Below are 27,460 nucleotides of genomic sequence, written 5' to 3' on the forward strand. Positions count from 1 at the left end.
GTCAGTTCAGGGATTCGAACCAGCGACCTTTCGGTTACTGGCCCAATGCTCTTAACCGCTAGGCTACCTGCCTATTCCACTTGGAATGAGTCTGCATTCTTACCAATCCCATGTCTAGGACGTAAGCAGCTTTGAAAGGAACAAGGGTAAAAGCTAAAAGCCTTCCTTAAAGCTCAAAACAGATCTATGGCTCAAAAGCTGAATATGATTTGTCTACTGGAATGATTCATGGTGGTGTTCAGTAGTTACACAGCACAATAATACATTTTGGTGCTACCTGAAATCGTCCAATAAGAATGCTCATTGTGTGTGTGTGTGTGTGTGTGTGTGTGTGTGTGTGTGTGTGTGTGTGTGTGTGTGTGTGTGTGTGTGTGTGTGTGTGTGTGTGTGTGTGGAGAAGAGGAAGGATTAAGAGGTGTTTCTAGAGCAACACTGTTTTAATCCCACAACAGCAGGCCTGTATATGTACACACACAGACACCTCGTTCTATTTTAAACCTTTCCACAATGGCCCTCCGCCTCTCCATTGTCTCCCCGGCCGCCACAGAATCTGTGGCCCATTGCGATTATAAAGTGATTTACTGGGAAAGCAATCGAGAAACAATTCTCCCCATCACTCTCCCTCTGTTATTTACCATCTCTCTCTCATGGTATTCTCTCTCTCTATATACATATATATATATTCTCTCTCTCTCTATACATATATATATTCTCTCTCTCTCTATACATATATATATTCTCTCTCTCTATACATATATATATTCTCTCTCTCTATACATATATATTCTCTCTCTCTCTATACATATACAGTGAGGGAAAAAAGTATTTGATCCCCTGCTGATTTTGTACGTTTGCCCACTGACAAAGAAATTATCAGTCTATAATTTTAATGGTAGGTTTATTTGAACAGTGAGAGACAGAATAACAACAAAAATATCCAGAAAAATGCATGTCAAAAATGTTATAAATTGATTTGCATTTTAATGAGGGAAATAAGTATTTGACCCCTTCTCAATCAAAAAGATTTCTGGCTCCCAGGTGTCTTTCATACAGGTAACGAACGGAGATTAGGAGCACACTCTTAAAGGGAGTGCTCCTATTCTCAGTTTCTTACCTGTATAAAAGATACCTGTCCACAGAAGCAATCAATCAATCAGATTCCAAACTCTCCACCATGGCCAAGACCAAAGAGCTCTCCAAGGATGTCAGGGACAAGATTGTAGACCTACACAAGGCTGGAATGGGCTACAAGACCATGAAGTTTGCCAATGAACATCTGAATGATTCAGAGGACAACTGGGTGAACGTGTTGTGGTCAGATGAGACCAAAATGGAGTTCTTTGGCATCAACCCAACTTGCCGTGTTTGGAGGAGGAGGAATGCTGCCTATGACCCCAAGAAACCATCCCCACCGTCAAACATGGAGGTGGAAACATTATGCTTTGGGGGTGTTTTTCTGCTAAAGGGACAGGACAACTTCACCGCATCAAAGGGACGATGGACGGGGCCATGTACCGTCAAATCTTGGGTGAAAACCTCCTTCCCTCAGCCAGGGTATTGAAAATGGGTCGTGGATGGGTATTCCAGCATGACAATGACCCAAAACACACGGCCAAGGCAACAAAGGAGTGGCTCAAGAAGAAGCACATTAAGGTCCTGGAGTGGCCTAGCCAGTCTCCAGACCTTAATCCCATAGAAAATCTGTGGAGGGAGCTGAAGGTTCGAGTTGCCAAACGTCAGCCTCGAAACCTTAATGACTTGAAGAAGATCTGCAAAGAGGAGTGGGACAAAATCCCTCCTGAGATGTGTGCAAACCTGGTGGCCAACTACAAGAAACGTCTGACCTCTGTGATTGCCAACAAGGGTTTTGCCACCAAGTACTAAGTCATGTTTTGCAGAGGGGTCAAATACTTATTTCCCTCATTAAAATGCAAATCAATTTATAACATTTTTGACATGCGTTTTTCTGGATTTTTTTGTTGATATTCTGTCTCTCACTGTTCAAATAAACCTACCATTAAAATTATAGACTGATCATTTCTTTGTCAGTGGGCAAACGTACAAAATCAGCAGGGGATCAAATACTTTTTTCCCTCACTGTATATATATTCTCTCTCTCTCTATACATATATATATATATATATATATTCTCTCTCTATACATATATATATTCTCTCTCTCTATATATATATATATATATATATATATATATATATTCTCTCTATATATATATATATATATTCTCTCTCTCTCTCTATACATATATATATTCTCTCTCAACAGGTCACAAATGTTGATGCTGTGATGGCACACTGGTATTTCACCCAACAGATATGGGAGTTAATCAGAATTGGATTTGTTTTCAAATTCTTTGTGGGTCTGTGTAATCTGAGGGAAATATGTGTCTCTAATATGGTCATACGTTTGGCAGGAGGTTAGGAAGTGCAGCTCAGTTTCCACCTCATTTTGTGGGCAGTGTGCAGATAGCCTGTCTTCTCTTGAGAGCCACGTCTGCCAACGGCGGCCTTTCTCAATAGCAAGGCTATACTCACTGAGTCTGTACATAGTCAAAGAGTTCCTTAAGTTTGGGTCAGTCACAGTGGTCAGGTACTCAGCCACTGTGTACTCTCTGTTTAGGGCCAAACAGCATTCCAGTTTGCTCAGTTCTTTGTTTAATTCTTTCCAATGTGTCAAGTAACTTCTCTTTTTGATTGATCATTTAGATGGGTGTACTTGTGCTCTCTCTCTCCAGTAGCCAGTGTGAAGAGCGTTGACCTCTCCATGACCCCAGAGACAGAGTCCAGCTGCACTCCTCCTATACTCATTATAGTGCTTCTCTCTGTCTCCAAACACACACGTCGTTCCCATCCTCTTTCCTGTCTGCAGTGTCAGTGTGACGCAGTGGAAACCCCCTGACCCAAATGTAATGGTACTGTCGTTTGTATACAGTAATCAGGCGTAGGAAGAGGGAGTCATGCTCTCAATGATTGGTAGTGAGGCACCACACTGGAGTCACACACTCAAGTCACACGCTACTAATGAAGCAATGTGTTTTAATTAATAATAGTGTGAACGGGAGTCCCACATCTGACAGAGATGAACTATTGCACTGAAATTAACTCACAAATGCAGGGGAGTGTACATACACACACAAATGCAGGGGAGTGTACATACACACACAAATGCAGGGGAGTGTACATACACACAGAGTTTTGTGCAGAAGTGAATATCTTTGCCGGTCTCTTCTCTACCCTCCTGTGGCTCTAACTCAAACTACACTCTCCCTCTCCTCCATCTGAATAGTATACTAACATCCACCTCTGTAATACATTTCACCTCCCCATTTGTTTTCAGATCAGAGGAAAGGAGACTACTGAGGTGCATTCCACCCCCAGAAGAGAGAGAGTAGACAAGGAAAGCAGGCCACAGAGACCCTGGACAAACCGTGTGGGTGGTTTCCCCGGTGTTGTGAGACATTGCCTCCCAAGTGCTTATATAATCTCTCTCTCTCTCTCTCTCTCTCTCTCTCTCTCTCTCTCTCTCTCTCTCTCTCTCTCTCTCTCTCTCTCTCTCTCTCTCTCTCTCTCTCTCTCTCTCTCTCTCTCTCTCTCTCTCTCTCTCTCTCTCTCTCTCTCTCTCTCTCTCTCTCTCTCTCTCTCTCTCTCTCTCTCTCTCTCTCTCTCTCTCTCTCTCTCTCTCTCTCTCTCTCTCTCTCTCTCTCTCTCTCTCTCTCTCTCTCTCTCTCTCTCTCTCTCTCTCTCTCTCTCTCTCTCTGAGGAGAGAAAATACACCATCCTCCTCTCTTCTCACAGAAACCAGCAGGCACTCGATTTAATCAACTCTAAATACAGGAGGTGTGTGTGAGCGCGTACAGTACATGTGTGTGTTAATTCACCGAAAGCTCTTACATATAGTAGCATATCTCTGAACAGATTAACTAGGCCGCTATTACAGTTCAGCAGAGTACAATAAGTACTAGGAAGAAAGTGCCTCAACCCTGTAACCAACCCACCAACCCTGTAACCCACCAACCCTGTAACCAACCCATCCACCCTGTAGCCCAACAACCAGCCCTGTTACCAACCCACCAATCCTGTTACCAACCCTGTAACCAACCTACCAACCCTGTAACCAACCAACCCACCAGCCCTGCAAACAACCCACTAACCAACCCACCAACCCTGTAACCAACCCTGTAACCAACCCATCCACCCTGTAACCAACCCACCAACCAACCAACCAACCCACCAAACCAGTTACCAACCCTGTAACCAACCCACCAACCCTGTAACCAACCCACCAACCCTGTAACCAACCCACCAACCCTGTAACCCACCAACTCTGTAACCAACCCACCAACCCTGTAACCAACCCACCAACCCTGTAACCAACCCACCAACCCTGTAACCCACCAACTCTGTAACCCACCAACTCTGTAACCAACCCACCAACCCTGTAACCCACCAACCCTGTAACCCACCAACTCTGTAACCAACCCACCAACCCTGTAACCAACCCACCAACCCTGTAACCAACCCACCAACCCTGTAACCCACCAACTCTGTAACCAACCCACCAACCCTGTAACCCACCAACCCTGTAACCCACCAACCCTGTAACCCACCAACCCTGTAACCCACCAACCCTGTTACCAACCCTGTAACCAACCCACCAACCCTGTAACCCACCAACCCTGTAACCCACCAACTCTGTAACCAACCCACCAACCCTGTAACCCACCAACTCTGTAACCAACCCACCAACCCTGTAACCCACCAACCCTGTAACCAACCCACCAACCCTGTAACCAACCCACCAACCCTGTAACCCACCAACTCTGTAACCAGCCCACCAACCCTGTAACCAACCCTGTAACCCACCAACTCTGTAACCAACCCACCAACCCTGTAACCCACCAACTCTGTAACCAACCCACCAACCCTGTAACCCACCAACCCTGTAACCAACCCACCAACCCTGTAACCAACCCACCAACCCTGTAACCCACCAACTCTGTAACCAGCCCACCAACCAACCCTGTAACCCACCAACCCTGTTACCAACCCTGTAACCCACCAACCCTGTAACCAACCCACCAACCCTGTAACCCACCAACTCTGTAACCAGCCCACCAACCATGTAACCCACCAACCCTGTTACCAACCCTGTAACCCACCAACTCTGTAACCAACCCACCAACCCTGTAACCCACCAACCCTGTAACCAACCCACCAACCCTGTAACCAACCCACCAACCCTGTAACCAACCCACCAACCCTGTAACCCACCAACTCTGTAACCAACCCACCAACCCTGTAACCAACCCACCAACCCTGTAACCAACCCACCAACCCTGTAACCAACCCACCAACCCTGTAACCCACCAACTCTGTAACCAACCCACCAACCCTGTAACCCACCAACCCTGTAACCCACCAACTCTGTAACCAACCCACCAACCCTGTAACCAACCCACCAACCCTGTAACCAACCCACCAACCCTGTAACCCACCAACTCTGTAACCAACCCACCAACCCTGTAACCCACCAACCCTGTAACCCACCAACCCTGTAACCCACCAACCCTGTTACCAACCCTGTAACCAACCCACCAACCCTGTAACCCACCAACTCTGTAACCAACCCACCAACCCTGTAACCCACCAACTCTGTAACCAACCCACCAACCCTGTAACCCACCAACCCTGTAACCAACCCACCAACCCTGTAACCAACCCACCAACCCTGTAACCCACCAACTCTGTAACCAACCCACCAACCCTGTAACCAACCCTGTAACCCACCAACTCTGTAACCAACCCACCAACCCTGTAACCCACCAACTCTGTAACCAACCCACCAACCCTGTAACCCACCAACCCTGTAACCAACCCACCAACCCTGTAACCAACCCACCAACCCTGTAACCCACCAACTCTGTAACCAGCCCACCAACCAACCCTGTAACCCACCAACCCTGTTACCAACCCTGTAACCCACCAACCCTGTAACCAACCCACCAACCCTGTAACCCACCAACTCTGTAACCAGCCCACCAACCATGTAACCCACCAACCCTGTTACCAACCCTGTAACCCACCAACTCTGTAACCAACCCACCAACCCTGTAACCCACCAACCCTGTAACCAACCCACCAACCCTGTAACCAACCCACCAACCCTGTAACCAACCCACCAACCCTGTAACCAACCCACCAACCCTGTAACCCACCAACCCTGTAACCAACCCACCAACCCTGTACCCACCAACCAACCCACCAACCCACCAACCCTGTAACCAACCCACCAACCCTGTAACCAACCCACCAACCCTGTAACCAACCCTGTAACCCACTAACCCTGTAACCAACCCACCAACCCTGTAACCAACCCACCAACCCACCAACCCTGTAACCAACCCACCAACGCTGTAACCAACCCACCAACCCTGTAACCCACCAACTCTGTAACCAACCCACCAACCCTGTAACCCACCAACCCTGTAACCAACCCACCAACCCTGTAACCCACCAACTCTGTAACCAACCCACCAACTCTGTAACCAACCCACCAACCCTGTAACCAACCCACCAACCCTGTAACCCACCAACCCTGTAACCCACCAACCCTGTTACCAACCCTGTAACCCACCCACCAACCCTGTAACCCACCAACCCTGTAACCAACCCACCAACCCTGTAACCCACCAACTCTGTAACCAACCCACCAACCCTGTAACCCACCAACTCTGTAACCAACCCACCAACCCTGTAACCCACCAACCCTGTAACCAACCCACCAACCCTGTAACCAACCCACCAACCCTGTAACCCACCAACTCTGTAACCAGCCCACCAACCCTGTAACCAACCGTGTAACCCACCAACTCTGTAACCAACCCACCAACCCTGTAACCCACCAACCCTGTAACCAACCCACCAACCCTGTAACCAACCCACCAACCCTGTAACCCACCAACTCTGTAACCAGCCCACCAACCCTGTTACCAACCCTGTAACCCACCAACCCTGTAACCAACCCTGTAACCCACCAACCCTGTTACCAACCCTGTAACCCACCAATCCTGTAACCAACCCACCAACCCTGTAACCCACCAACCCTGTTACCAACCCTGTAACCCACCAACTCTGTAACCAACCCACCAACCCTGTAACCCACCAACCCTGTAACCAACCCACCAACCCTGTAACCCACCAACTCTGTAACCAACCCACCAACCCTGTAACCAACCCACCAACCCTGTAACCAACCCACCAACCCTGTAACCCACCAACTCTGTAACCAACCCACCAACCCTGTAACCCACCAACCCTGTAACCAACCCACCAACCCTGTTACCAACCCTGTAACCAACCCACCAACCCTGTAACCCACCAACCCTGTTACCAACCCTGTAACCAACCCACCAACCCTGTAACCCACCAACTCTGTAACCAACCCACCAACCCTGTAACCCACCAACTCTGTAACCAACCCACCAACCCTGTAACCAACCCACCAACCCTGTAACCAACCCACCAACCTTGTAACCAACCCTGTAACCCACCAACTCTGTAACCAACCCACCAACCCTGTAACCCACCAACTCTGTAACCAGCCCACCAACCTTGTAACCAACCCTGTAACCCACCAACTCTGTAACCAACCCACCAACCCTGTAACCCACCAACCCTGTAACCAACCCACCAACCCTGTAACCAACCCACCAACCCTGTAACCCACCAACCCTGTAACCAACCCACCAACCCTGTAACCAACCCACCAACCCTGTAACCCACCAACTCTGTAACCAACCCACCAACCCTGTAACCCACCAACTCTGTAACCAACCCACCAACCCTGTAACCAACCCACCAACCCTGTAACCAACCCACCAACCTTGTAACCAACCCTGTAACCCACCAACTCTGTAACCAACCCACCAACCCTGTAACCCACCAACTCTGTAACCAGCCCACCAACCTTGTAACCAACCCTGTAACCCACCAACTCTGTAACCAACCCACCAACCCTGTAACCCACCAACCCTGTAACCAACCCACCAACCCTGTAACCAACCCACCAACCCTGTAACCAACCCACCAACCCTGTAACCAACCCACCAACCCTGTAACCCACCAACTCTGTAACCAGCCCACCAACCCTGTTACCAACCCTGTAACCCACCAACTCTGTAACCAGCCCACCAACCCTGTAACCAACCCTGTAACCCACCAACCCTGTTACCAACCCTGTAACCCACCAACCCTGTAACCAACCCACCAACCCTGTAACCCACCAACCCTGTAACCCACCAACCCTGTTACCAACCCTGTAACCCACCAACTCTGTAACCAACCCACCAACCCTGTAACCCACCAACCCTGTAACCAACCCACCAACCCTGTAACCCACCAACTCTGTAACCAACCCACCAACCCTGTAACCAACCCACCAACCCTGTAACCAACCCACCAACCCTGTAACCCACCAACTCTGTAACCAACCCACCAACCCTGTAACCCACCAACCCTGTAACCAACCCACCAACCCTGTTACCAACCCTGTAACCAACCAACCAACCCATCCACCCTGTACCCACCAACCAACCCACCAACCCTGTAACCCACCAACCCTGTTACCAACCCACCAACCCTGTAACCCACCAACTCTGTAACCAACCCACCAACCCTGTAACCAACCCACCAACCCTGTAACCAACCCACCAACCCTGTAACCAACCCACCAACCCTGTAACCCACCAACTCTGTAACCAACCCACCAACCCTGTAACCCACCAACCCTGTAACCAACCCACCAACCCTGTTACCAACCCTGTAACCAACCAACCAACCCATCCACCCTGTACCCACCAACCAACCCACCAACCCTGTAACCCACCAACCCTGTTACCAACCCATCCACCCTGTAACCCACCAACCGTCCTACCAACCCTGTAACCAAACAACCCACCAGCCCAGCAAACAACCAACACACCAACATTGTAACCTACCCACCAACCCTGTAACCAACCCACCAACCCTGTAACCAACCCACCAACCCTGTAACCAACCCACCAACCCTGTAATCAACCCTGTAACCAACCCACCAACCTTGCAACCAACCCCATAACCAATCCACCAACCAACCCTGTAACGAACCCACGAACCAACCCTGCAACCCACCAACCCTGTAACCAACCCTGTAACCAATCCACCAACCAACACACCAACCCTGTAACCAATCCACCAACCCTGTAACCAATCCACCAACCCTGCAACCAACCCACCAACCTTGTAACCAACCCACGAACCCTGCAACCAACCAACCCTGCAACCCACCAACCCTGTAACCAATCCACCAACCAACACACCAACCCTGTAACCAATCCACCAACCCTGCAACCAACCAACCCTGCAACCCACCAACCAACCAACCCTGCAACCAATCAACCCTGTAACCAACCCTGCAACCCACCAACCAACCAACCCAACAACCAACCAACCAACCCTGCAACCCACCAACCAGCCAACCCTGTAACCAACCCTGTAACCAATCCACCAACCAACACACCAACCCACTACCCTGTAACCAATCCACCAACCCTGCAACAAACCCACCAACCTTCTAACCAACCCACGAACCCTGCAACCAACCAACCCTGCAACCCACCAACCCTGTAACCAATCCACCAACCAACACACCAACCCTGTAACCAATCCACCAACCCTGCAACCAACCAACCCTGCAACCCACCAACCAACCAACCCTGCAACCAATCAACCCTGCAACCAATCAACCCTGTAACCAACCCTGCAACCCACCAACCAACCAACCCAACAACCAACCAACCAACCCTGCAACCCACCAACCAACCAACCCTGCAACCCACCAACCAACCAACCCTGCAACCCACAACCAAGCGGTGTATTCCAACAATCCAAAGATGACAAAATCTGTCAGGGGGACCATGTGACCACCACCTGTGCTCCACGTGTCATCTTCTATCTGTTCTGTGGACTAAAGATAGATCCTAATAAACAAACTCGGAAATGTGTGTGCTTGCTTCTACTGTCTTCTTCAGTCAGTATTTCTATAGTAGCGTATGGGGAATAACAGCAATGTGTTTTCAGCAAGCACATTAAAAAACAGTGATAACCAGCAATAGACTCACATTGATGAGTTCTATCTCCCAGATCTTCTTGACCAGTTCCATGGAGGTGTATCCGTTGATGAGGAAGGACTTAGTGTAGTCTCCCAGCTCCAGAGACTCCAGCCACTCAGCCACTGACGTGGGGTTGTTACCGTCATAGCCAATAGGACGCACCTGGAGGGGGAAGGAGGAGGGGACAGACTGTCACTAGATGATATGAAGAACAATGATACAGGACACTCAAACTAGGGAGGGAGGGGGGCAGAGAGGGAGGCAGGGAGGGAGGAAAAGAGGGAGGGGGCAGAGAGGGAGGCAGGGAGGGAGGGGGGCAGAGAAGGAGGCAGGGAGGGAAGAAAGGAGGGAGGGGGCAGAGAGGGAGGCAGGGAGGAAAGGAGGAAAGGAGGGAGGGGGGCAAAGAGGGAGGCAGGGAGGGAGGGGGGCAGAGAAGGAGGCAGGGAGGGAGGAAATGAGGGAGGGGGGCAGAGAGGGAGGCAGGGAGGGAGGAAAGGAGGGAGGGGGCAAAGAGGGAGGTAGGGAGGGAGGGGGGCAGAGAGGGGGGCAGGGAGGTAGGGAGGGAGGGGGGCAGGGAGGTAGGGAGGGAGGGGGCAGAGAGGGAGGCAGGGAGGGAGGAAAGGAGGGAGGGGTCAGAGAGGGAGGCAGGGAGCGAGGAAAACAGGGAGGGGGGCAGAGAGGGAGGCAGGGAGGGAGGAAAGGAGGGAGGGGGGCAAAGAGGGAGGAAAGGAGGGAGGGGGGCAAAGAGGGAGGTAGGGGGGCAGAGAGGGAGGCAGGGAGGGAGGAAAGGAGGGAGGAGAAGAGAGGGAGGCAGGGAGGGAGGAAAGGAGGGAGGGGAGCAGAGAGGGAGACAGGGAGGGAGGGGGGCAGAGGGAGACAGGGAGTGAGAAAAGGAGCGAGGCAGAGAGTGAAGGAGGGAGCAGAGCGGGAAGGAGAGACCATCAATAAATTACAGATATATAGATGACATACTAACTAGAGTACACCATCAAAGGCTCAAACTGGACGAAGACAGATGGAGGGAGGGAGGGGAAGCATAGCCTGTGCTGCATGTAAAATGATGACTTAAATACAGAAATTGAATATAAGATTCTGAATTCCATATCAACCCTTAGCACCCAAGGACATGATAAGCATTATAATGAAAATCCCACTTAGCCATTCAGAGGGAGAGGCAGGGCTAGTTCCATACTGCTTACAGAAGAGCTATCTAAATCCTTCAGATCAACAAGGGGTGTAGGGGCTAAAGGTTTATTTAGGATTAGGAAAATGCATCTTATTCTTCCCTATATGTACTTGGTATGGTGTGTTGGCCTATGTGACGTGAGAATATATTTCACAGTAAGTGCGTCTCAGCGCTTTCTTTTGCAATACAGTCAACACGACTTCAGAGGAGAAGGGCATTCTGCTTTTTCTCATAGAAGAGGATATATCTGAAGTAATAAGGACTCGGCATCCTACTTTTAAGAAGAGTTGGGACTTTGGAATGAGCACATCGTGTGACATTTTCCTAAAATGTGCATCCTTCTTTCCACAAGGTGAGGGGGAAGAGAGAGAGGATTTCTCTGTCGTTTGAAAACTTTGCAGGGATCAGAGAAGGAAAGTGCTGACTGAGATGAAATTTAAGAAGATTGGTTACCCAGAGTTCCTCCCTCCCTCCCTCTCTCATTTAATTGACATCTCTCACTTAGATGCCTATATTGGTTGTGTGTGTTACTGCACAAGGAAAGATTCAACCATTTTGAATGTTATATCGTTTTTGGCGAATAACCCAGATACACATGAAAACATGAAATGAACCCAGGATTAGATAGAACATCGCTCAGAGACGCACAAATACAATATTTCATTTATACTGGTGAAGAGCTCATCTTCTGATGTTATCCCCTTCACAGAATCCTAATGATGCTAGATTCATTTTTACTGCAGTACACGCAAACGCACACAGTACTGACCCTGGGCAGTAGGCGTATGGCCTGTAGCAGCCTCTGTCTGTGGGCTGAGTTGAGGATCCCGATCTCCAGCAGGTCCTGGTCCTCCACCACGTTACTGCCCTGCATGGGGAACATACACATGACATCATCAGTCCATTGATCAGTGACATCATCATGCAGAGACCTCTGTTCACTACTCCACCCATCCCAATGCCTTGTTGTGAGGGGTATCTTGCATAACTGGCGACCAATAATCTAACTAGTTTCTTAGTTATTTACAAATAAGTATTTACACTGTCGTTTTTTATGTAAGGCCCGCACACACGCAACCTGTATTTATTTTCCCTTTTGTACTTTAACTATTTGCACAACACTGTATATAAACATAATGACATTTTTTGGTTTTTCACTTTTGCTTATTATCTATTTCATATGTAAACATATGTTTCCCATGCCAATAAAGCCCCTTAAATTGAAATTTAATTGACAGAGTGAGAGACCGAGTGAGAGAGAGACAGACAGCAACAGACAGCGACAGACAGACAAACAGGACAGACAGACAGCGACAGACAGAAAGAAAGAGTGAATAAAGGAGAGAGGGAGAGAAAGACAGAAAGAGAGAGCGTTTGAGAGAGCGAGAGAATCAGAGTCAGAGGAAGAAAGACAGAAAGAGAGAGACAGAGCGAGGGGGGAAGAGAAAGAGAGGGGGAGAGAAAGAGAGAGAAACAGAGAGAGAGAGAGAGACAGAACGAATTGCACGTCAGAAATCAGCTCAATGTAATTGAAGAATCCATAGAATCTAACCACTTCTGGGAAAATTGGAACATAGTAAATAAATAACAACATGAAGAGTTATCTATCTAAAACGGAGATGTGGATAAAATACTTCTCCAATCTTTTTGCCTCTATAACAAAGAACAAACAGAAAAAACATATACATGATCAAATAAACATCTTAGAATCAACTATTAAAGACTACCAGAACCCACTGGATTCTCCAATTACATTGAATGAACTACAGAACAAAATACAAACCCTCCAACCCAAAAAGGCCTGTGGGGGTGATGGTATCCTAAATAATAAAATATACAGACCGCAAATTCCAATTGGCTATACTTAAACTCTTTAACATCATCCTCAGCTCTGCATATTCCCCAATATTTGGAACGAAGGACTGATCACACCAATCCACAAAAGTGGAGACAAATTTGACCCCAGTAAATACCGTGGGATATGCGTCAACAGCAACCTTGGGAAAATACTCTGCATTATCATTAACAGCAAACTGGTACATTTCCTCAGCAAAAACAATGTACTGAGCAAATGTCAAATTGTTTTTTTTACCAAATTACTGTACGACAGACCACATATTCACCCTGCACACCATAATTGACAAACAAACAAACCAAAACAAAGGCAAAGTCTTCTAATGCTTTGTTGATTTCAAAACAAGCTTTCGACTCAATTTGGTATGAGGACCAGCTATACAAATTTATGGAAATTGGTGTTGGGGGAAAAACACACCATTATAAAATCCATGTACACAAACAACAAGTGTGCGGTTAAAATTGGCAAAAAACACACATTTCTATAAACAGGGCCGGGGGGTGAGACAAATCAAATTTTATTTGTCTAATGCGCCGAAAACAACAAGTGTAGACCTTACAGTGAAATGCTTACTTACAAGCCCTTAACCAACAATGCAGTTTTAAGAAAAATAACAACAAAAAAGAAAGAAAAGTAACAAATAATTAAAGAGCAGCAGTAAAATAACAATAGCAAGGCTATATACAGGGGGTACCGGTACAGAGTCAATGTGCGGGGGCACTGGTTAGTCGAGGTAATATGTACATGTAGGTAGAGTTAATAAAGTGACTATGCAGAGATAATAACAGAGAGTAGCAGTAGCATAACGGGGGGGGGGGGGTGGGACAATGCAAATAGTCTGGGTAGACATTTGATTAGATGTTCAGGAGTCTTATGTTTTGGGGGTAGAAGCTGTTCAGAAGCCTCTTGGACCTAGACTTGGCACTCCGGTATCGCTTGCCGTGCGGTAGCAGAGAGAACAGTCTATGACTAGGGTGGCTGGAGTCTTTGACAATTATCTATCTCTGTTATCCTCTGTAGTGCCTTGCGGTCGGAAGCCGAGCAGTTGCCATAACAGGCAGCGATGCAACCCGTCAGGATGCTCTCAATGATGCAGCTGTAGGACCTTTTGAGGATCTGAGGACCCATACCAAATCTTTTCAGTCTCCTGAGGGGGAATAGGTTTTGTCGTGCCCTCTTCACGACTGTCTTGGTGTGCTTGGACCATGTTAGTTTGTGATGTGGACACCAAGGAACTTGAAGCTCTCAAACTGCTCCACTACAGCCCCGTTGATGAGAATGGGGGCGTGCTCGGTCCTCCTTTTCCTGTAGTCCACAATCATCTCCTTTGTCTTGATCACATTGAGGGAGAGGTTGTTGTCCTGGCACGTCACAGCCAGGTTTCTGACCTCCTCAAAGGCTGTCTCATCGTTGATCAGGTCTACTACTGTTGTGTCATCGGAAAACTTAATGATGGTGCTGGAGTCGTGTTTGGCAGTGCAGTCATGAGTGAACATGGAGTACAGGAGGGGACTGAGCACGCACCCCTGAGCGACCTCAGTGTTGAGGATCAGTGTGGGTGCGGCCCGTCAGGAAGTCCAGGATCCAGTTGCAGAGGGAGGTGTTCAGTCCCAGGGTCCTTAGCTTAGTGATGAGCTTTGAGGGCACTATGGTGTTGAACGCTGAGCTGTAGTCAATGAACAGCATTCTCACATAGGTGTTCCTTTTGTCCAGGTGTGAAAAGGCAGTGTGGAGTGCAATAGAGATTGCATCATCTGTGGATCTTTTGGGGCGGTATGCAAATTGGAGTGGGTCTAGGATTTCTGGGATAATGGTGCTGATGTGAGCCATGACCAGCCTTTCAAAGCACTTCATGGCTACAGACGTGAGTGCTACGGGTCGGTAGTCATTTAGGCAGGTTACCTTAGTGTTCTTGGGTACAGACACTATGGTGGTTGCTTGAAACATGTTGGTATTACAGACTCCGACAGGGAGAGGTTGAAAATGTCAGTGAAGACATTTGCCAGTTGGTCAGCGCATGCTCGGAGTACACGTTCTGGTAATCCGTCAGGCCCTGCGGCCTTGTGAATGTTGACGTGTTTAAAGTTCTTCCTCACATTGGCTGTGGAGAGCGTGATCACACAGTCGTCTGGAACAGCTGATGCTCTCATGCATGTTTCAGTGTTACTTGCCTCGAAGCGAGCATAGAAGTAATCAGCAGCTGTCGGCGGTGCTTCCCTTGGTAATCTTTGATAGTTTGCAAGCCCTGCCAAATCCAACGAGTGTCAGAACCGGTGACGTACGATTCGATCTTAGTCCTGTATTGATGCTTTGCCTGTTTGATGGTTCGTCAGTGGGCATAGCGGGATTTCTTATAAGCTTCCGGGTTAGAGTCCCGCTCCTTGAAAGCGGCAGCTCTACCCTTTAGCTCAGTGCGGATGTTGCCTGTAATCCATGGCTTCTGGTTAGGGTATTTACGTACAGTTACTGTTGGGACAACGTCTTCGATGCACTTATTGATGAAGCCAGTGACTGAGGTGGTGTACTCCTCAATGCCATCGGAAGAATCCCAGAACATATTCCAGTCTGTGCTAGCAAAACAGTCCAGTAGCTTAGCATCTGCTTCATCTGACCACTTTTTTATTGACTGAGTCACTGGTGCTTCCTGCTTTAATCAGGAGGATATAATTATGGTCAGATTTGCCAAATGGAGGGCGAGGGAGAGCTTTGTACGCATCTCTGTCTGTGGAGTAAAAAGACCAGACCAGACAGACAGACCAGACCAGACATACCAGACATACAGACAGACAGAGACAGACAGACCAGACATACAGACAGACAGACAGACCAGACAGACAGACAGACCAGACAGACAGACCAGACAGACAGACCAGACAGACAGACCAGACAGACAAAGAAAGAGTGAATAAAGGAGAGGGAGAGAGAAAGATAAAAAGATAGATAGTTTGAGAGAGCAAGAGAATCAGACAGAGAAAGAAAGAAAGACAGTGAACAAAGGACAGAGAGAGGGAGAGAAAGACAGAAAGAGAGAGTGTTTGAGAGAGCGAGAGAGAATCAGAGTCAGAGGAAGAAACAGAGAGAGAGAAACAGAGGCACCAGAGAGGTGAGGTGCTGGGGGTTGTCTCTCTCTCTGTGGAGCCCCAGCCTCAGGCTGTACTAAAGCCCAGACACAGATCACACCTGGTAGCGGGACTGAACTTGTCACTCCTCCACATCTCATTAATCCCCTCTCTTAATCTCCCTCTCTCTTGGCCTGGCTAGACAATAACACAGATAGCTATCGATCTGGAGCACTGAAGACAGGGATGAAGGAGGAATAGAACGGCAGATTTCACAGCAATCTTTTTCATGTCATCCTCAACGTGAACCTCTAACCTGCTGCTCTCTACAGACCAAGAGCCATGGGCTTATGTTGTATTTATGTACTGTATGGGGCGGTACATCAGGGTAACGTGATGCTATTGTATTAGAGGACGTAAGTTGCATTATCTTAGGGTATAAATACAGTTGTATTGAATTTACTAGTGTTGCACTACATGGGAATGAGGGCCATTTGAGACAAACACAGTCTCCTCCAGTGCCCTTGTTCGATAGACCACTCAGGCTGATTAAGAGAGCCCAGAACACCCAGCATCTGGTACAGTCACCGCCCTACACCGTCAGACCAGAGTAATGGCACCCAGAGCCGGGGCAGAGACGGATGGCTGGGGCTTCAAAGACATGACTAATCGCTCGCCGCTGGTCTCTGACAGGGGGAGATAGAGAGGCTGAGGGTGTTTGTCTTGTTCCGTCTGCCCTTCTTTTCAATTCATAGAATCTCTCTCTCTCACACACACACACACACACACACACACACACACACACACACTATGGCTGCATTTAGACAGGCAGCCAAATTCTGATATTTTTGTCACTAATTGGTCTTTTAACCAATCAAAGTCCATTTCAGAGCCCATCCGATTGTTCAAAAGACCAATTAGTGTAAGAAAATCTGAATTGGGCTGCCTGTGTACACGCAACCATGAAATATTGCAATATCTCTGTGTGTTAATTTAATATAACAAATAATAATACACTTTACCCAAGTAAGTGCTTTTCATTAACAGCAAAAATCTTGTCCACTTCACTGTGTCAATTCAATTGAACTGTTGATAGGTCTATTATCAAGACCATAGTAGTGCTTTCACACAATGCTTCGGGTCAAATTCATACAGCCCAGGGTTTACATGCCACAGTGATAGAGGGAAGACATTTATATTCTGTAATGGTACTGAAATCCATTATCGAGACCAACAGGAGCTCAATGACTAGCTAGTACAAATCACTCAGTCTGTATCTATCGGTCTCTCGTTCTCCGTTTGACACTCTCTCTCTCTCTCTCTCTCTCTCTCTCTCTCTCTCTGGGCTTTATTGGCATGGGAAACATATGTTAACATTGCCAAAGCAAGTGAAATAGATAATAAACATAAGAGAAATAAACAATAAAAAATGTACAGTAAACATTACACTCACAAAAGTTTCAGAGGGATAGAGACATTTCAAATGTCATATTATGGCTATGTACAGTGTTATAACGATGTGCAAATAGTTAAAGTACAAAAGGGAAAATAAATAAACAAATATAGGTTGTATTTACAATGGTGTTTGTTCTTCACTGGTTGCCCTTTTCTTGTGGCAACAGGTCACACATCTTGCTGCTGTGATTGCACACTGTGGTATTTCACCCAATAGATATGGGAGTTGATTTGTTTTCAAATTCCTTGTGGGTCTGTGTAATCTGAGGGAAATAGAGTGCATTCAGAAGGTATTCAGACCCCTTCAATTAATCCACCTTTTGTTACGTTACAGCCTTGTTCTAAAATTGATTTCCCCCTCATCAATCTACACACAATACTCCATAATGACAAAGTGAAAACAGGTTTAGACATTTAAAAAAAACAATTTATAAAAAAGTAAAAATGGAAATATCACATTTACATAAGGATTCAGACCCTTTACTCAGTACTTTCTTGAAGCACGATTACAGCCTCGAGTCTTCTTGGGTATGACACTACAAGCTTGGCACACCTGTATTTAGGGAGTTTCTCCCATTCTTCTGTGCAGATCCTCTCAAGCTCTATCAGGTTGGATGGGGAGCGTCGCTGCACAGCTATTTTCAAGTCTCTCCAGAGATGTTCGATCGGGTTCAAGTCCGGGCTCTGGCTGGGCCACTCAAGGACATTCAGAGACTTGTCACCGAAGCCAATCCTGCGTCTCCCAGTCTCCAAGACCCTGCTGCTGAAAAACATCCCCATAGCATGATGCTGCCACCACCATGCTTCACCGTAAGGATGGTGCCAGGTTTCCTCCAGACATGACGCTTGGCATTCTGGCCAAAGAGTTCAATCATGGTTTCATCAGACCAGAGAATCTTGTTTCTCATGGTCTGAGAGTCCTTGAAGTGCCTTTGGTAAACTCCAAGCGGGCTGTCAGGTGCCTTTTACTGAGGAGTGGCTTCCATCTGGCCACTCTACCATAAAGGCCTGATTGGTGGAGTGCTGCAGAGATGGTTGTCCTTCTGGAAGGTTCTCCCATCTCCACAGAGGAACTCTGGAGCTCTGTCAGAGTGACCATTGGGTTCTTGGTCACCTCCCTGACCAAGGTCCTTTTCCCCCGATTGCTCAGTTTGGCCAGGCAGCCAGCTCTAGGATGAGTCTTGGTGGTTCCAAACTTCTTCCATTTAAGAATGATGGAGGCCACTGTGTTCTTGGGGACCTTCAATACTGCAGAAATGTTTTGGTACCCTTCCCCAGATCTGTGCATCGACACATTCCTGTCTCGGAGCTCTATGGACAATTCCTTCAACCTCATGGCTTGGTTTTTGCTCTGACATGCACTGTCAACTTTGGGACCTTATATAGACAGGTGTGTGCCTTTCAAATCATGTCCAATCAATTGAATTTACCACATGTGGACTCCAATCAAGTTGTAGAAACATCACAATGATGATCAATGGAAACAGGATGCACCTGAGCTCAATTTCGGGTCTCATAGCAAAGGGTCTGAATACTTATGTAAGTAAGGTAAACTCAGCAAAAAAAGAATCGTCCTTTCACTGTCAACTGCGTTTATTTTCAGCAAACTTAAAATGTGTAAATATTTTTATGAACATAACTGAGACATAAACTTAACAAGTTCCACAGACACGTGACTAACAGAAATGGAATAATGTATCCCTGAACAAAGGGGGGGTCAAAATCAAAAGTAACAGTCAGTATCTGGTGTGGCCACCAGCTGCATTAAGTACTGCAGTGCATCTCCTACTGATGGACTGCACCAGATTTGCCAGTTGTTGCTGTGAGATGTTACCCCACTCTTCCACCAAGGCACCTGCAAGTTCCCAGACATTTCTGGGGGGGAATGGCCCTAGTCCTCACCCTCCGACCTAACAGGTCCCAGACGTGCTCAATGGTATTGAGATCCGGGCTCTTCGCTGGCCATGGCAGAACACTGACATTCCTGTTTTGCAGGAAATCACACACAGAACGAGCAGTATGGCTGGTGGCATTGTCATGCTGGACGGTCATGTCAGGATGAGCCTGCAGGAAGGGTACCACATGAGGGAGGAGGATGTCTTCCCTGTAACGCACAGCGTTGAGATTGCCTGCAATGACAACAAGCTCAGTCCGATGATGCTGTGACACACCACCCCAGACAATGACAGACCCTCCACCTCCAAATCAATCCCGCTCCAGAGTACAGGCCTTGGTGTAACGCTCATTCCTTCGACGATAAACGCGAATCCGACCATCACCCCTGGTGAGACAAAACCGTGACTCGTCAGTGAAGAGCACTTTTTGCCAGTCCTGTCTGGTCCAGCGACGGTGAGTTTGTGCCCATAGGCGACGTTGTTGCCGGTCATGTCTGGTGAGGACCTGCCTTACAACAGGCCTACAAGCCCTCAGTCCAGCCTCTCTCAGCCTATTGCAGACAGTCTGAGCACTGATGGATGGATTGTGCGTTCCTGGTGTAACTTGGGCAGTTGTTGCCATCCTGTACCTGTCCCGCAGGTGTGATGTTCGGATGTACCGATCCTGTGCAGATGTGGTTACATGTGGTCTGTCACTGCGAGGACGATCAGCTGTCCGTCCTGTCTCCCTGTAGTGCTGTCTTAGGCGTCTCACAGTACGGACATTGCAATTTATTGCCCTGGCCACATCTGCAGTCCTCATGCCTCCTTGCTACATGCCTAAGGCACGTTCATGCAGATGAGCAGGGACCCTGGGCATCTTTCTTTTGGTATTTTTCAGAGTCAGTTGAAAGGCCTCGTTAGTATCCTAAGTTTTCATAACTGTGACCTTAATTGCCTACCGTCTTTAAGCTGTTAGTGTCTTAACGACCTTTCCACAGGTGCATGTTCATTAATTGTTTATGGTTCATTGAACAAGCAAGTTATTTGGATTTTTACGAATTATCTTTGAAAGATAGGGTCCTGAAAAAGGGATTTCTCTTTTTTTGCAGAGTTTATTTCTGTTTTAAATGTTTAATACATTTGCAAAAATTCTAAAAACCTGTTTTCACTGTCATTATGAAGTATTGTGTGTAGATTGATGAAGATTTTTATTTATTTAATCCATTTTAGAATAAGGCTGTAACGAAACAAATGTGGAAAAAGTCAAGGGGTCTGAATACTTTACGAATGCACTGTATGTGTCTCTAATATGGTCATACATTTGGCAGGTTAGGAAGTGCAGCTTAGTTTGCACATCATTTGTCTTCTCTTGAGAGCCAGGTCTGCCTATGGCGGCCTCTCTCAATAGCAAGGCTATGCTCACTGAGTCTGTACATAGTCAAAGCTTTCCTTAATTTTGTTTCAGTCAGTTGTCAGGTATTCTACCACTGTTACGCTCTGTTTAGGGCCAAATAGTATTCTAATTTGCTCTGTTTTTGGAAAATTCTTTCCAATGTGTTAAGTAATTATCTTTTTGTTTTCTCATTGGTTTGGTTGGGTCTAATTGTGTTGCTGTCCTGGGGCTCTGTGGGGTCAGTTTGTGGACAGAGCCCCAGGACCAGCTTGCTTAGTGGACTCTTCTCTAGGTTAATCTCTCTATAAGTGATGGCTTTTTAATGGAAAGTTTGGGAATCGCTTCCTTTTAGGTGGTTGTAGAATTTAACGGCTCTTTACTGGATTTTGATAATTAGCGGGTATCGACCTAATTCTGCTCTGCATGCATTATTTGGTGTTTTACGTTGTATAAGGAGGATATTTTTGCAGAGTTCTGCATGCACTCTCTCTCCTCTGATAAACAGAGTTGGGGGTTAGAGGTAGCATGGGGCAAAAGGCTTAATACAGAGGACTCCACAAGGAGAATGGGCTCATTTATTTACTACATACTAACTATTGCGCGCATGCGCGCGCACACGCACACAATCTAGTGTTGTGTCTATACCTGGAGTGAGATCTGTCTCCATTTAAGCCCCTTCATAATGACCCCTAGAATGTAAATACAGAAGTCATCTTCACCCATCTCCATGACGACAGGCACCTCCCCCTCGCCCTATCCGTACATCAATCAGACCAACAGCTGTCCTTTACTGGCTGGTTAAGGTGACAGACCACGCCCCCTCATAGGCCCTCTATAGTGGACAGAGAAAGAAGCCGAGTTCTCAAGGTAACAACAGCAATCACCAAAGCTTGAGTAAAGTAGGGAGTGTGTGTATTGTTATGCGCATGAGTGTAATGTGTGTGTGTACATGTCTCTGTTTGCCTGTTGATCCCAGTAGGCTTTACTGCAGTGGTAGTGAGCAGAGTTAGGGTCAAATTCATTTAGGCTCTAGTCAATTCCAGCACATGAACTTGATATGCAACTGTAATGGGAAAAGCGGCCTCTCCATAGTATAGCTGGCTGTTGTTCCCATTTCAGTTTGCTGTCAATTTCATCTCCTGAATAGTGGTGCTAAAAAAAATATATTTTTTAAATGGCCACCATCAATTTCCAGCGTTTTCTTTCTCAGGCTAATGGAAACCAAATCAATGATTTATCTCCCCGTCGTCCAACATCTCATGAATATGAAATGATGTGTACCACATCGAGGTTTCCTAGTTGAAGGAAGAAGCTCAAACCGTTTCCCTCGCCACTCGGCGGCTGAAACCTCAAAGAGAAACAGAACATGAAATTACTTCCTAGCGAGTTAGTGTGGCGGAATGTTCCAGCGCCAGAGAAATAGAAACTAACAATAGGGAAGTTTGAAGTAACCCCGGTACTTGAAAGAGACTGGGCAGAAGCTTAGGCACGGCTTCATTCAATATTAATTATATCTAAAGGCATTTCAGAGCAGGGGAAGAGATCGCAGATTTATAAAATAAAGAAAAAAGGGCCAGGCAAGGCGAGGATGAGAGAATTCCCCAGACTCTCTGAACTTCTGCCAGAGACCCTCAGCAGTTGTTGACTGGGAGCGAACTGGACTAGTATAATACTAATGGGAAGGGAATGACAAGGATAGGATGGTATGTGTGGGTGATGGTATGTGGGTCATTCTTAAAATACGGTGGCATTTGGGCAAGGATATTTGGAAAACATGAACTTATTTTAATATTTATTATTATTTTTATTTATTTGGATACATCTTCCCATTCGAAATCAACTAGCATGGTAGCTTAATGACTTTAAACAATTGATACCATTATGATAACATTGTGCCACCAGTAGGAATAGTAACACCAATGATGGTAACACCAATGAGACATTTGAGATAAAGGAGGATTTTCTGAAATGGAGGCTTCACATGCTCAAATCTATGGTCATCAAGCCTTTACAAATCATTTACTGAAGTGATATGATTAATCATTTTGCTCTAACTTGCCCTCCCTTTGGCAAATCTGACCATATCCTCCCGATTCCTGCTTACAAGCAAAAACTGAGTGACCCGCTTAATACGGAAGTGGTCCGATGAAGCAGATCCTAAGCTACAGGACTGTTTCGCTAGCAGAGACTGGAATATGTTCAGGGATTTATCCGATAACATTGAGGAGTTTACCACATCAGTCACCGGCTTCATTAAATCGACGACGTCGTCTCCACAGTGACCATAGGTACATATCCCAACCAGAAGCCATGGATTACAGGCAACATCCGCACTGAGCTAAAGGCTAGAGCTGCTGCTTTCAAGGAGCGGGAGACTAATCCAGACGCTTATAATTAATCTCGCTACGACCGCCGATGAGCCTTCAAACAGGCAAAGCATCAATACAGGACTAAGATCGAAACCTACTACGCTGGCTCTGACGCTCATTGGACGTGGCAGGGCTTGCAAACTATCACGGATTACAAAGGGAAACCAAGCCACGAGCTGCCCGGTGACGCAAGCCTACTAGACAAGCTAAATGCCTTCAATGCTAAGCTTCGAGGCAAGAAACAATGAACCATACATGAGAGCACCAGCTCTCCATGTGAGTTCAATCTTTAAACAGGTTAACATTCACAAGGCCGAGTGGCCTGACATTTGTCAACCTTTCCCTGACCATGTCTGTAATACCTACGTTTCAAGTAGACCACCATAGTCCCTGTGCCCAAGAACGCCAAGGTAACCTGTTTAAATGACTATTGCCCCTTAGCAATCACATCTGTAGGCATGAAATGTTTTGAAAGGCTGGTCATGGCTCACATCAACAACATCATGACAGACACCAGATGACAAAATCTTATTGCACGCCCCACTTCCCTCGCCCACCTGTATAAGAGGAACACCAATGTGAGAATGTTGTTAATTGATTACAGCTCAGCATTCAGCCCCATAGTGCCCTCCAAGCTCATCACTAAGCTCAGGACCCTGGGACTGAGAACCTCCCTCTGCAACTGGATCCTTGACTTCCTGACAGGCTGCCTCCAGGTGGTGAGAGTAGGCAACAACACATGTGCATGCTGACCCTCAACATGGGGGCTCCTCAGGGGTGCGTGCTCAGTCCCCTCCTGTACTCCCTGTTGACCCACAACTGAATGGCCGCGCCTGACTCCAACACCATCATAAAGTTTACTGACGGTATGATGGTCGGAGGCCTGATCACCTAACGACGATGAGACTGCCTATAAGGAGGAGGTTAGTGACCTGGCAATGTGGTGCTGATCATGGAATACAGGAAATGGAGGGCCGAGCACGCCCCAGTCCACATCGATGGGGCTGTAGTGGAGCGGATCGAGAGCTTCAAGATCCTCGGTGTCCACATCACTAAGGAATTAACATGGTCCACACACACCAACACAATGCCTCATTCCCCATAGGAGGCTGAAAAGATTTGGCATGTGCCTTCAGATCCTCAAAAAGTTTGCTTGGCATCAGACCTCAAGGTTCTATAGAGGGTAGTGTGATTGACCCAGTACATCACTGGGGCTGAGCTCCCTGCCATCCAGGACATCCATACCAGGCAGTGTCACAGGAAGGCCCGAAAAAGACTCCAGCCACCCAAGTCATAGACTGTTTTCTCTGCTCTCGCACGGAAAGTGGTACTGATGCACTTTCTGGAACCAACAGGACTCTGAACAGCTTCTACCCCCAAGCCATAAGACTGCTAAATAGTTAACCAAATAGCTACCTGGACTACCAAGAGAGAGAGAGCGAAATAGAGATAAATAGAGAGAGGAGGAATATATCAATCTAGAGAGAGTGAGACCAAGGTAAAGAAAGAAATAACATATTGAGAGGGGCTGGATGACCGAGAGAGACGATAAAAATATTAAGAGATTAAGATGGATAGTGAGAGAGAAAAATACAGATTTAATGAGAGCTCAGTGATGGGACATGACCAATGACCAGAGGTTAAGTCTCATAAACTCATCATTACAGCAGCAGGTCAGTGGGGGTTATGTCAAAATTATAATTTAGATGGATGGAAACACACACACACACACACACACACACACACACACACACACACACACACACACACACACACACACACACACACACACACACACACACACACACACACACACACACACACACACACACACACACACACACACACACACACACAAAACAAAGAGATCTAAACTGCCTGTACAGAACCTTGCATGGCTCAGCACACTGGTGTTGCCGTTACCAGGGCAACCAGAGAAACAGATGCAGGTCACAGCGAGCAGAGAGAGATGGTGGGAGGAGGGCTACCCAACACCCACAAAACCCTTTATTACACACAAACACAAACACACACACACACGGAAACTATTCAGACCCCTTCACTTTTTCCACATTTTGTTACATTACAGCCTTATTCTAAAATTGATTAAATAATGTTTTCCCTTCATCAATCTACCCACAACACCCCCAAAAAAATGTTTTATACATGTTTGCTAATCAATTACAAATAAAAAACTGAAATACCTTATCTACATAAGTATTCAGACCCTTTGCTATGAGACTCAAAATTGAGCTCAGGTGCATCCTGTTTCCATTGATCATCCTTGAGATGTTTCTACAACATGATTGGAGTCCACCTGTGGTACATTCAATTGATTGGATATGATTTGGAAAGGCACACACCTGTCTATATAAGGTCCCACAGTTGACAGTGCATGTCAGAGCAAAAACCAAGCCATGAGGTCAAAGGAATTGTCCGTAGAGCTCCGAGAGAGGATTGTGTCGAGGCACAGGAAGGATACCAAAAAGTGTCTGAGCATTGAAGGTCCCTAAGAACACAGTTCTGAACAATCGAGGGAAAGGGCCTTGGTCAGGGAGGTGACCAAGAACATGATGTCATAAGGTGAATGCACCAATTTGTAAGTCGCTCTGGATAAGAGCGTCTGCTAAATGACTTAAATGTAAATGTAAATGTCACTCTGACAGAGCTCCAGAGTTCCACTGTGGAGATGGGAGAACCTTCCAGAAGGAGAATCATCTCTGCAGCACTCCACCAATCAAGCATTTCTGGTAGAGTGGCCAGACGGAAGCCACTCCTCAGTAAAAGGCACACAACAGCCTGCTTGGAGTTTTCCAAAAGGCACCTAAAGGACTCTCAGACCATGAGACACAAGATTCTCTGGTCTGATGAAAACAAGATTGAACTCTTTGGCCTGACTGCCAAGGGTCACGTCTGGAGGAAAACTGGCACCATTCCTACGGTGAAGCATAGTGGTGGCAGCATCATGCTGTGGGGATGTTTTCAGTGGCAGGGACTGGGAGACTAGTCCGGATTGAGGGAAAGATGAACGGAGCAAAGTACAGAGAGATCCTTGATGAGGAGCGCTCAGAACCTCGGACTGGGGCGAAGGTTCACCTTCCAACAAAACAACGACTCTAAGCACACACCCAAGACAACACAGGAGTGGCTTTGAGACAAGTCTCTGAATGTCCTTGACTGGCCCAGCCAGAGCCCGGACTTGAACCCGATTGAACAGACCTGAAAATAGCTGTTTGAGTTATAGTTGATTTATTCTTGCCCAAAGATAAAACTGAGAAATGCAGTGGGTAGAGTGGTGCTTCGCAGGCGGTTCGTACGAGTTGTTATACATGACAGTTCGTGGCTGTTTCTCGGGAGCATGGTGGTGCAGTTACCTCTTTTTGGAGGGAGCAGGTCATTCAGTGGATGGTCAAGAGTGTGCGTGTGCATGTCCTTCACCAGGTGTACTGCAGCCTGCTCTGCAGTGAGGGGAGCTGTGGTTGGACTGCTCTGCAGTGAGGGGAGCTGTGGTTGGACTGCTCTGCAGTGATGGGAGCTGTGGTTGGACTGCTCTGCAGTGAGGGGAGCTGTGGTTGGACTGCTCTGCAGTGATGGGAGCTGTGGTTGGACTGCTCTGCAGTGATGGGAGCTGTGGTTGGACTGCTCTGCAGTGATGGGAGCTGTGGTTGGACTGCTCCTGGAAAAAACAACAAGTGAGGGGAGCTGTGGTTGGACTGCTCTGCAGTGAGGGGAGCTGTGGTTGGACTGCTCTGCAGTGAGGGGAGCTGTGGTTGGACTGCTCCACCTCTGGAGATGATCCTCAAGGCCCTCCTCTGCACCCTGTCTAGTTGGGCCTGTTGCTTTTTACTGCAACCAACAAACAGCACTCCACCGTATTCCAGACAAGGCCTGACCAGTGTATTATAGACTGTGACCAGATCTTCAGTGGGTAGGCCATTTCTGTCAAGAACAGTCAAACAGTGCAGGTGTTTTGAGGCCTTTCTCACTGACTGCTCCACATGTGTGTCACCACTGAGGTTAGAGTCTAAATGAAAACCAAGATACTTAGTTGTTGTTACCACTAGTACTTCCTGTCCTCCTGGATTAGTGGTGCAGGTTGTG

General features: G+C 47.1%; 1 protein-coding gene across 7 annotated transcripts in view; it reads right to left on the minus strand.

Annotated features, from left to right (window-relative positions):
• The window catches only part of LOC139533827 (ankyrin repeat and sterile alpha motif domain-containing protein 1B-like), a 330,155-nt gene that overhangs the window by 56,743 nt on the left and 245,952 nt on the right, over positions 1 to 27,460 (minus strand). For all 7 annotated transcript variants that reach the window (XM_071332244.1, XM_071332241.1, XM_071332242.1 and 4 more), the window contains 2 exons: positions 12,121 to 12,219; positions 10,175 to 10,327 (listed from right to left, as the gene is read on the minus strand). In XM_071332244.1, the coding sequence (XP_071188345.1) occupies positions 10,175 to 10,327; positions 12,121 to 12,219 (252 nt within the window). The remainder of the gene's footprint in view (positions 1 to 10,174; positions 10,328 to 12,120; positions 12,220 to 27,460) is intronic.

Source organism: Salvelinus alpinus, chromosome 11, assembly GCF_045679555.1.
Source record: "Salvelinus alpinus chromosome 11, SLU_Salpinus.1, whole genome shotgun sequence".
Lineage (NCBI taxonomy): Eukaryota > Metazoa > Chordata > Actinopteri > Salmoniformes > Salmonidae > Salvelinus > Salvelinus alpinus.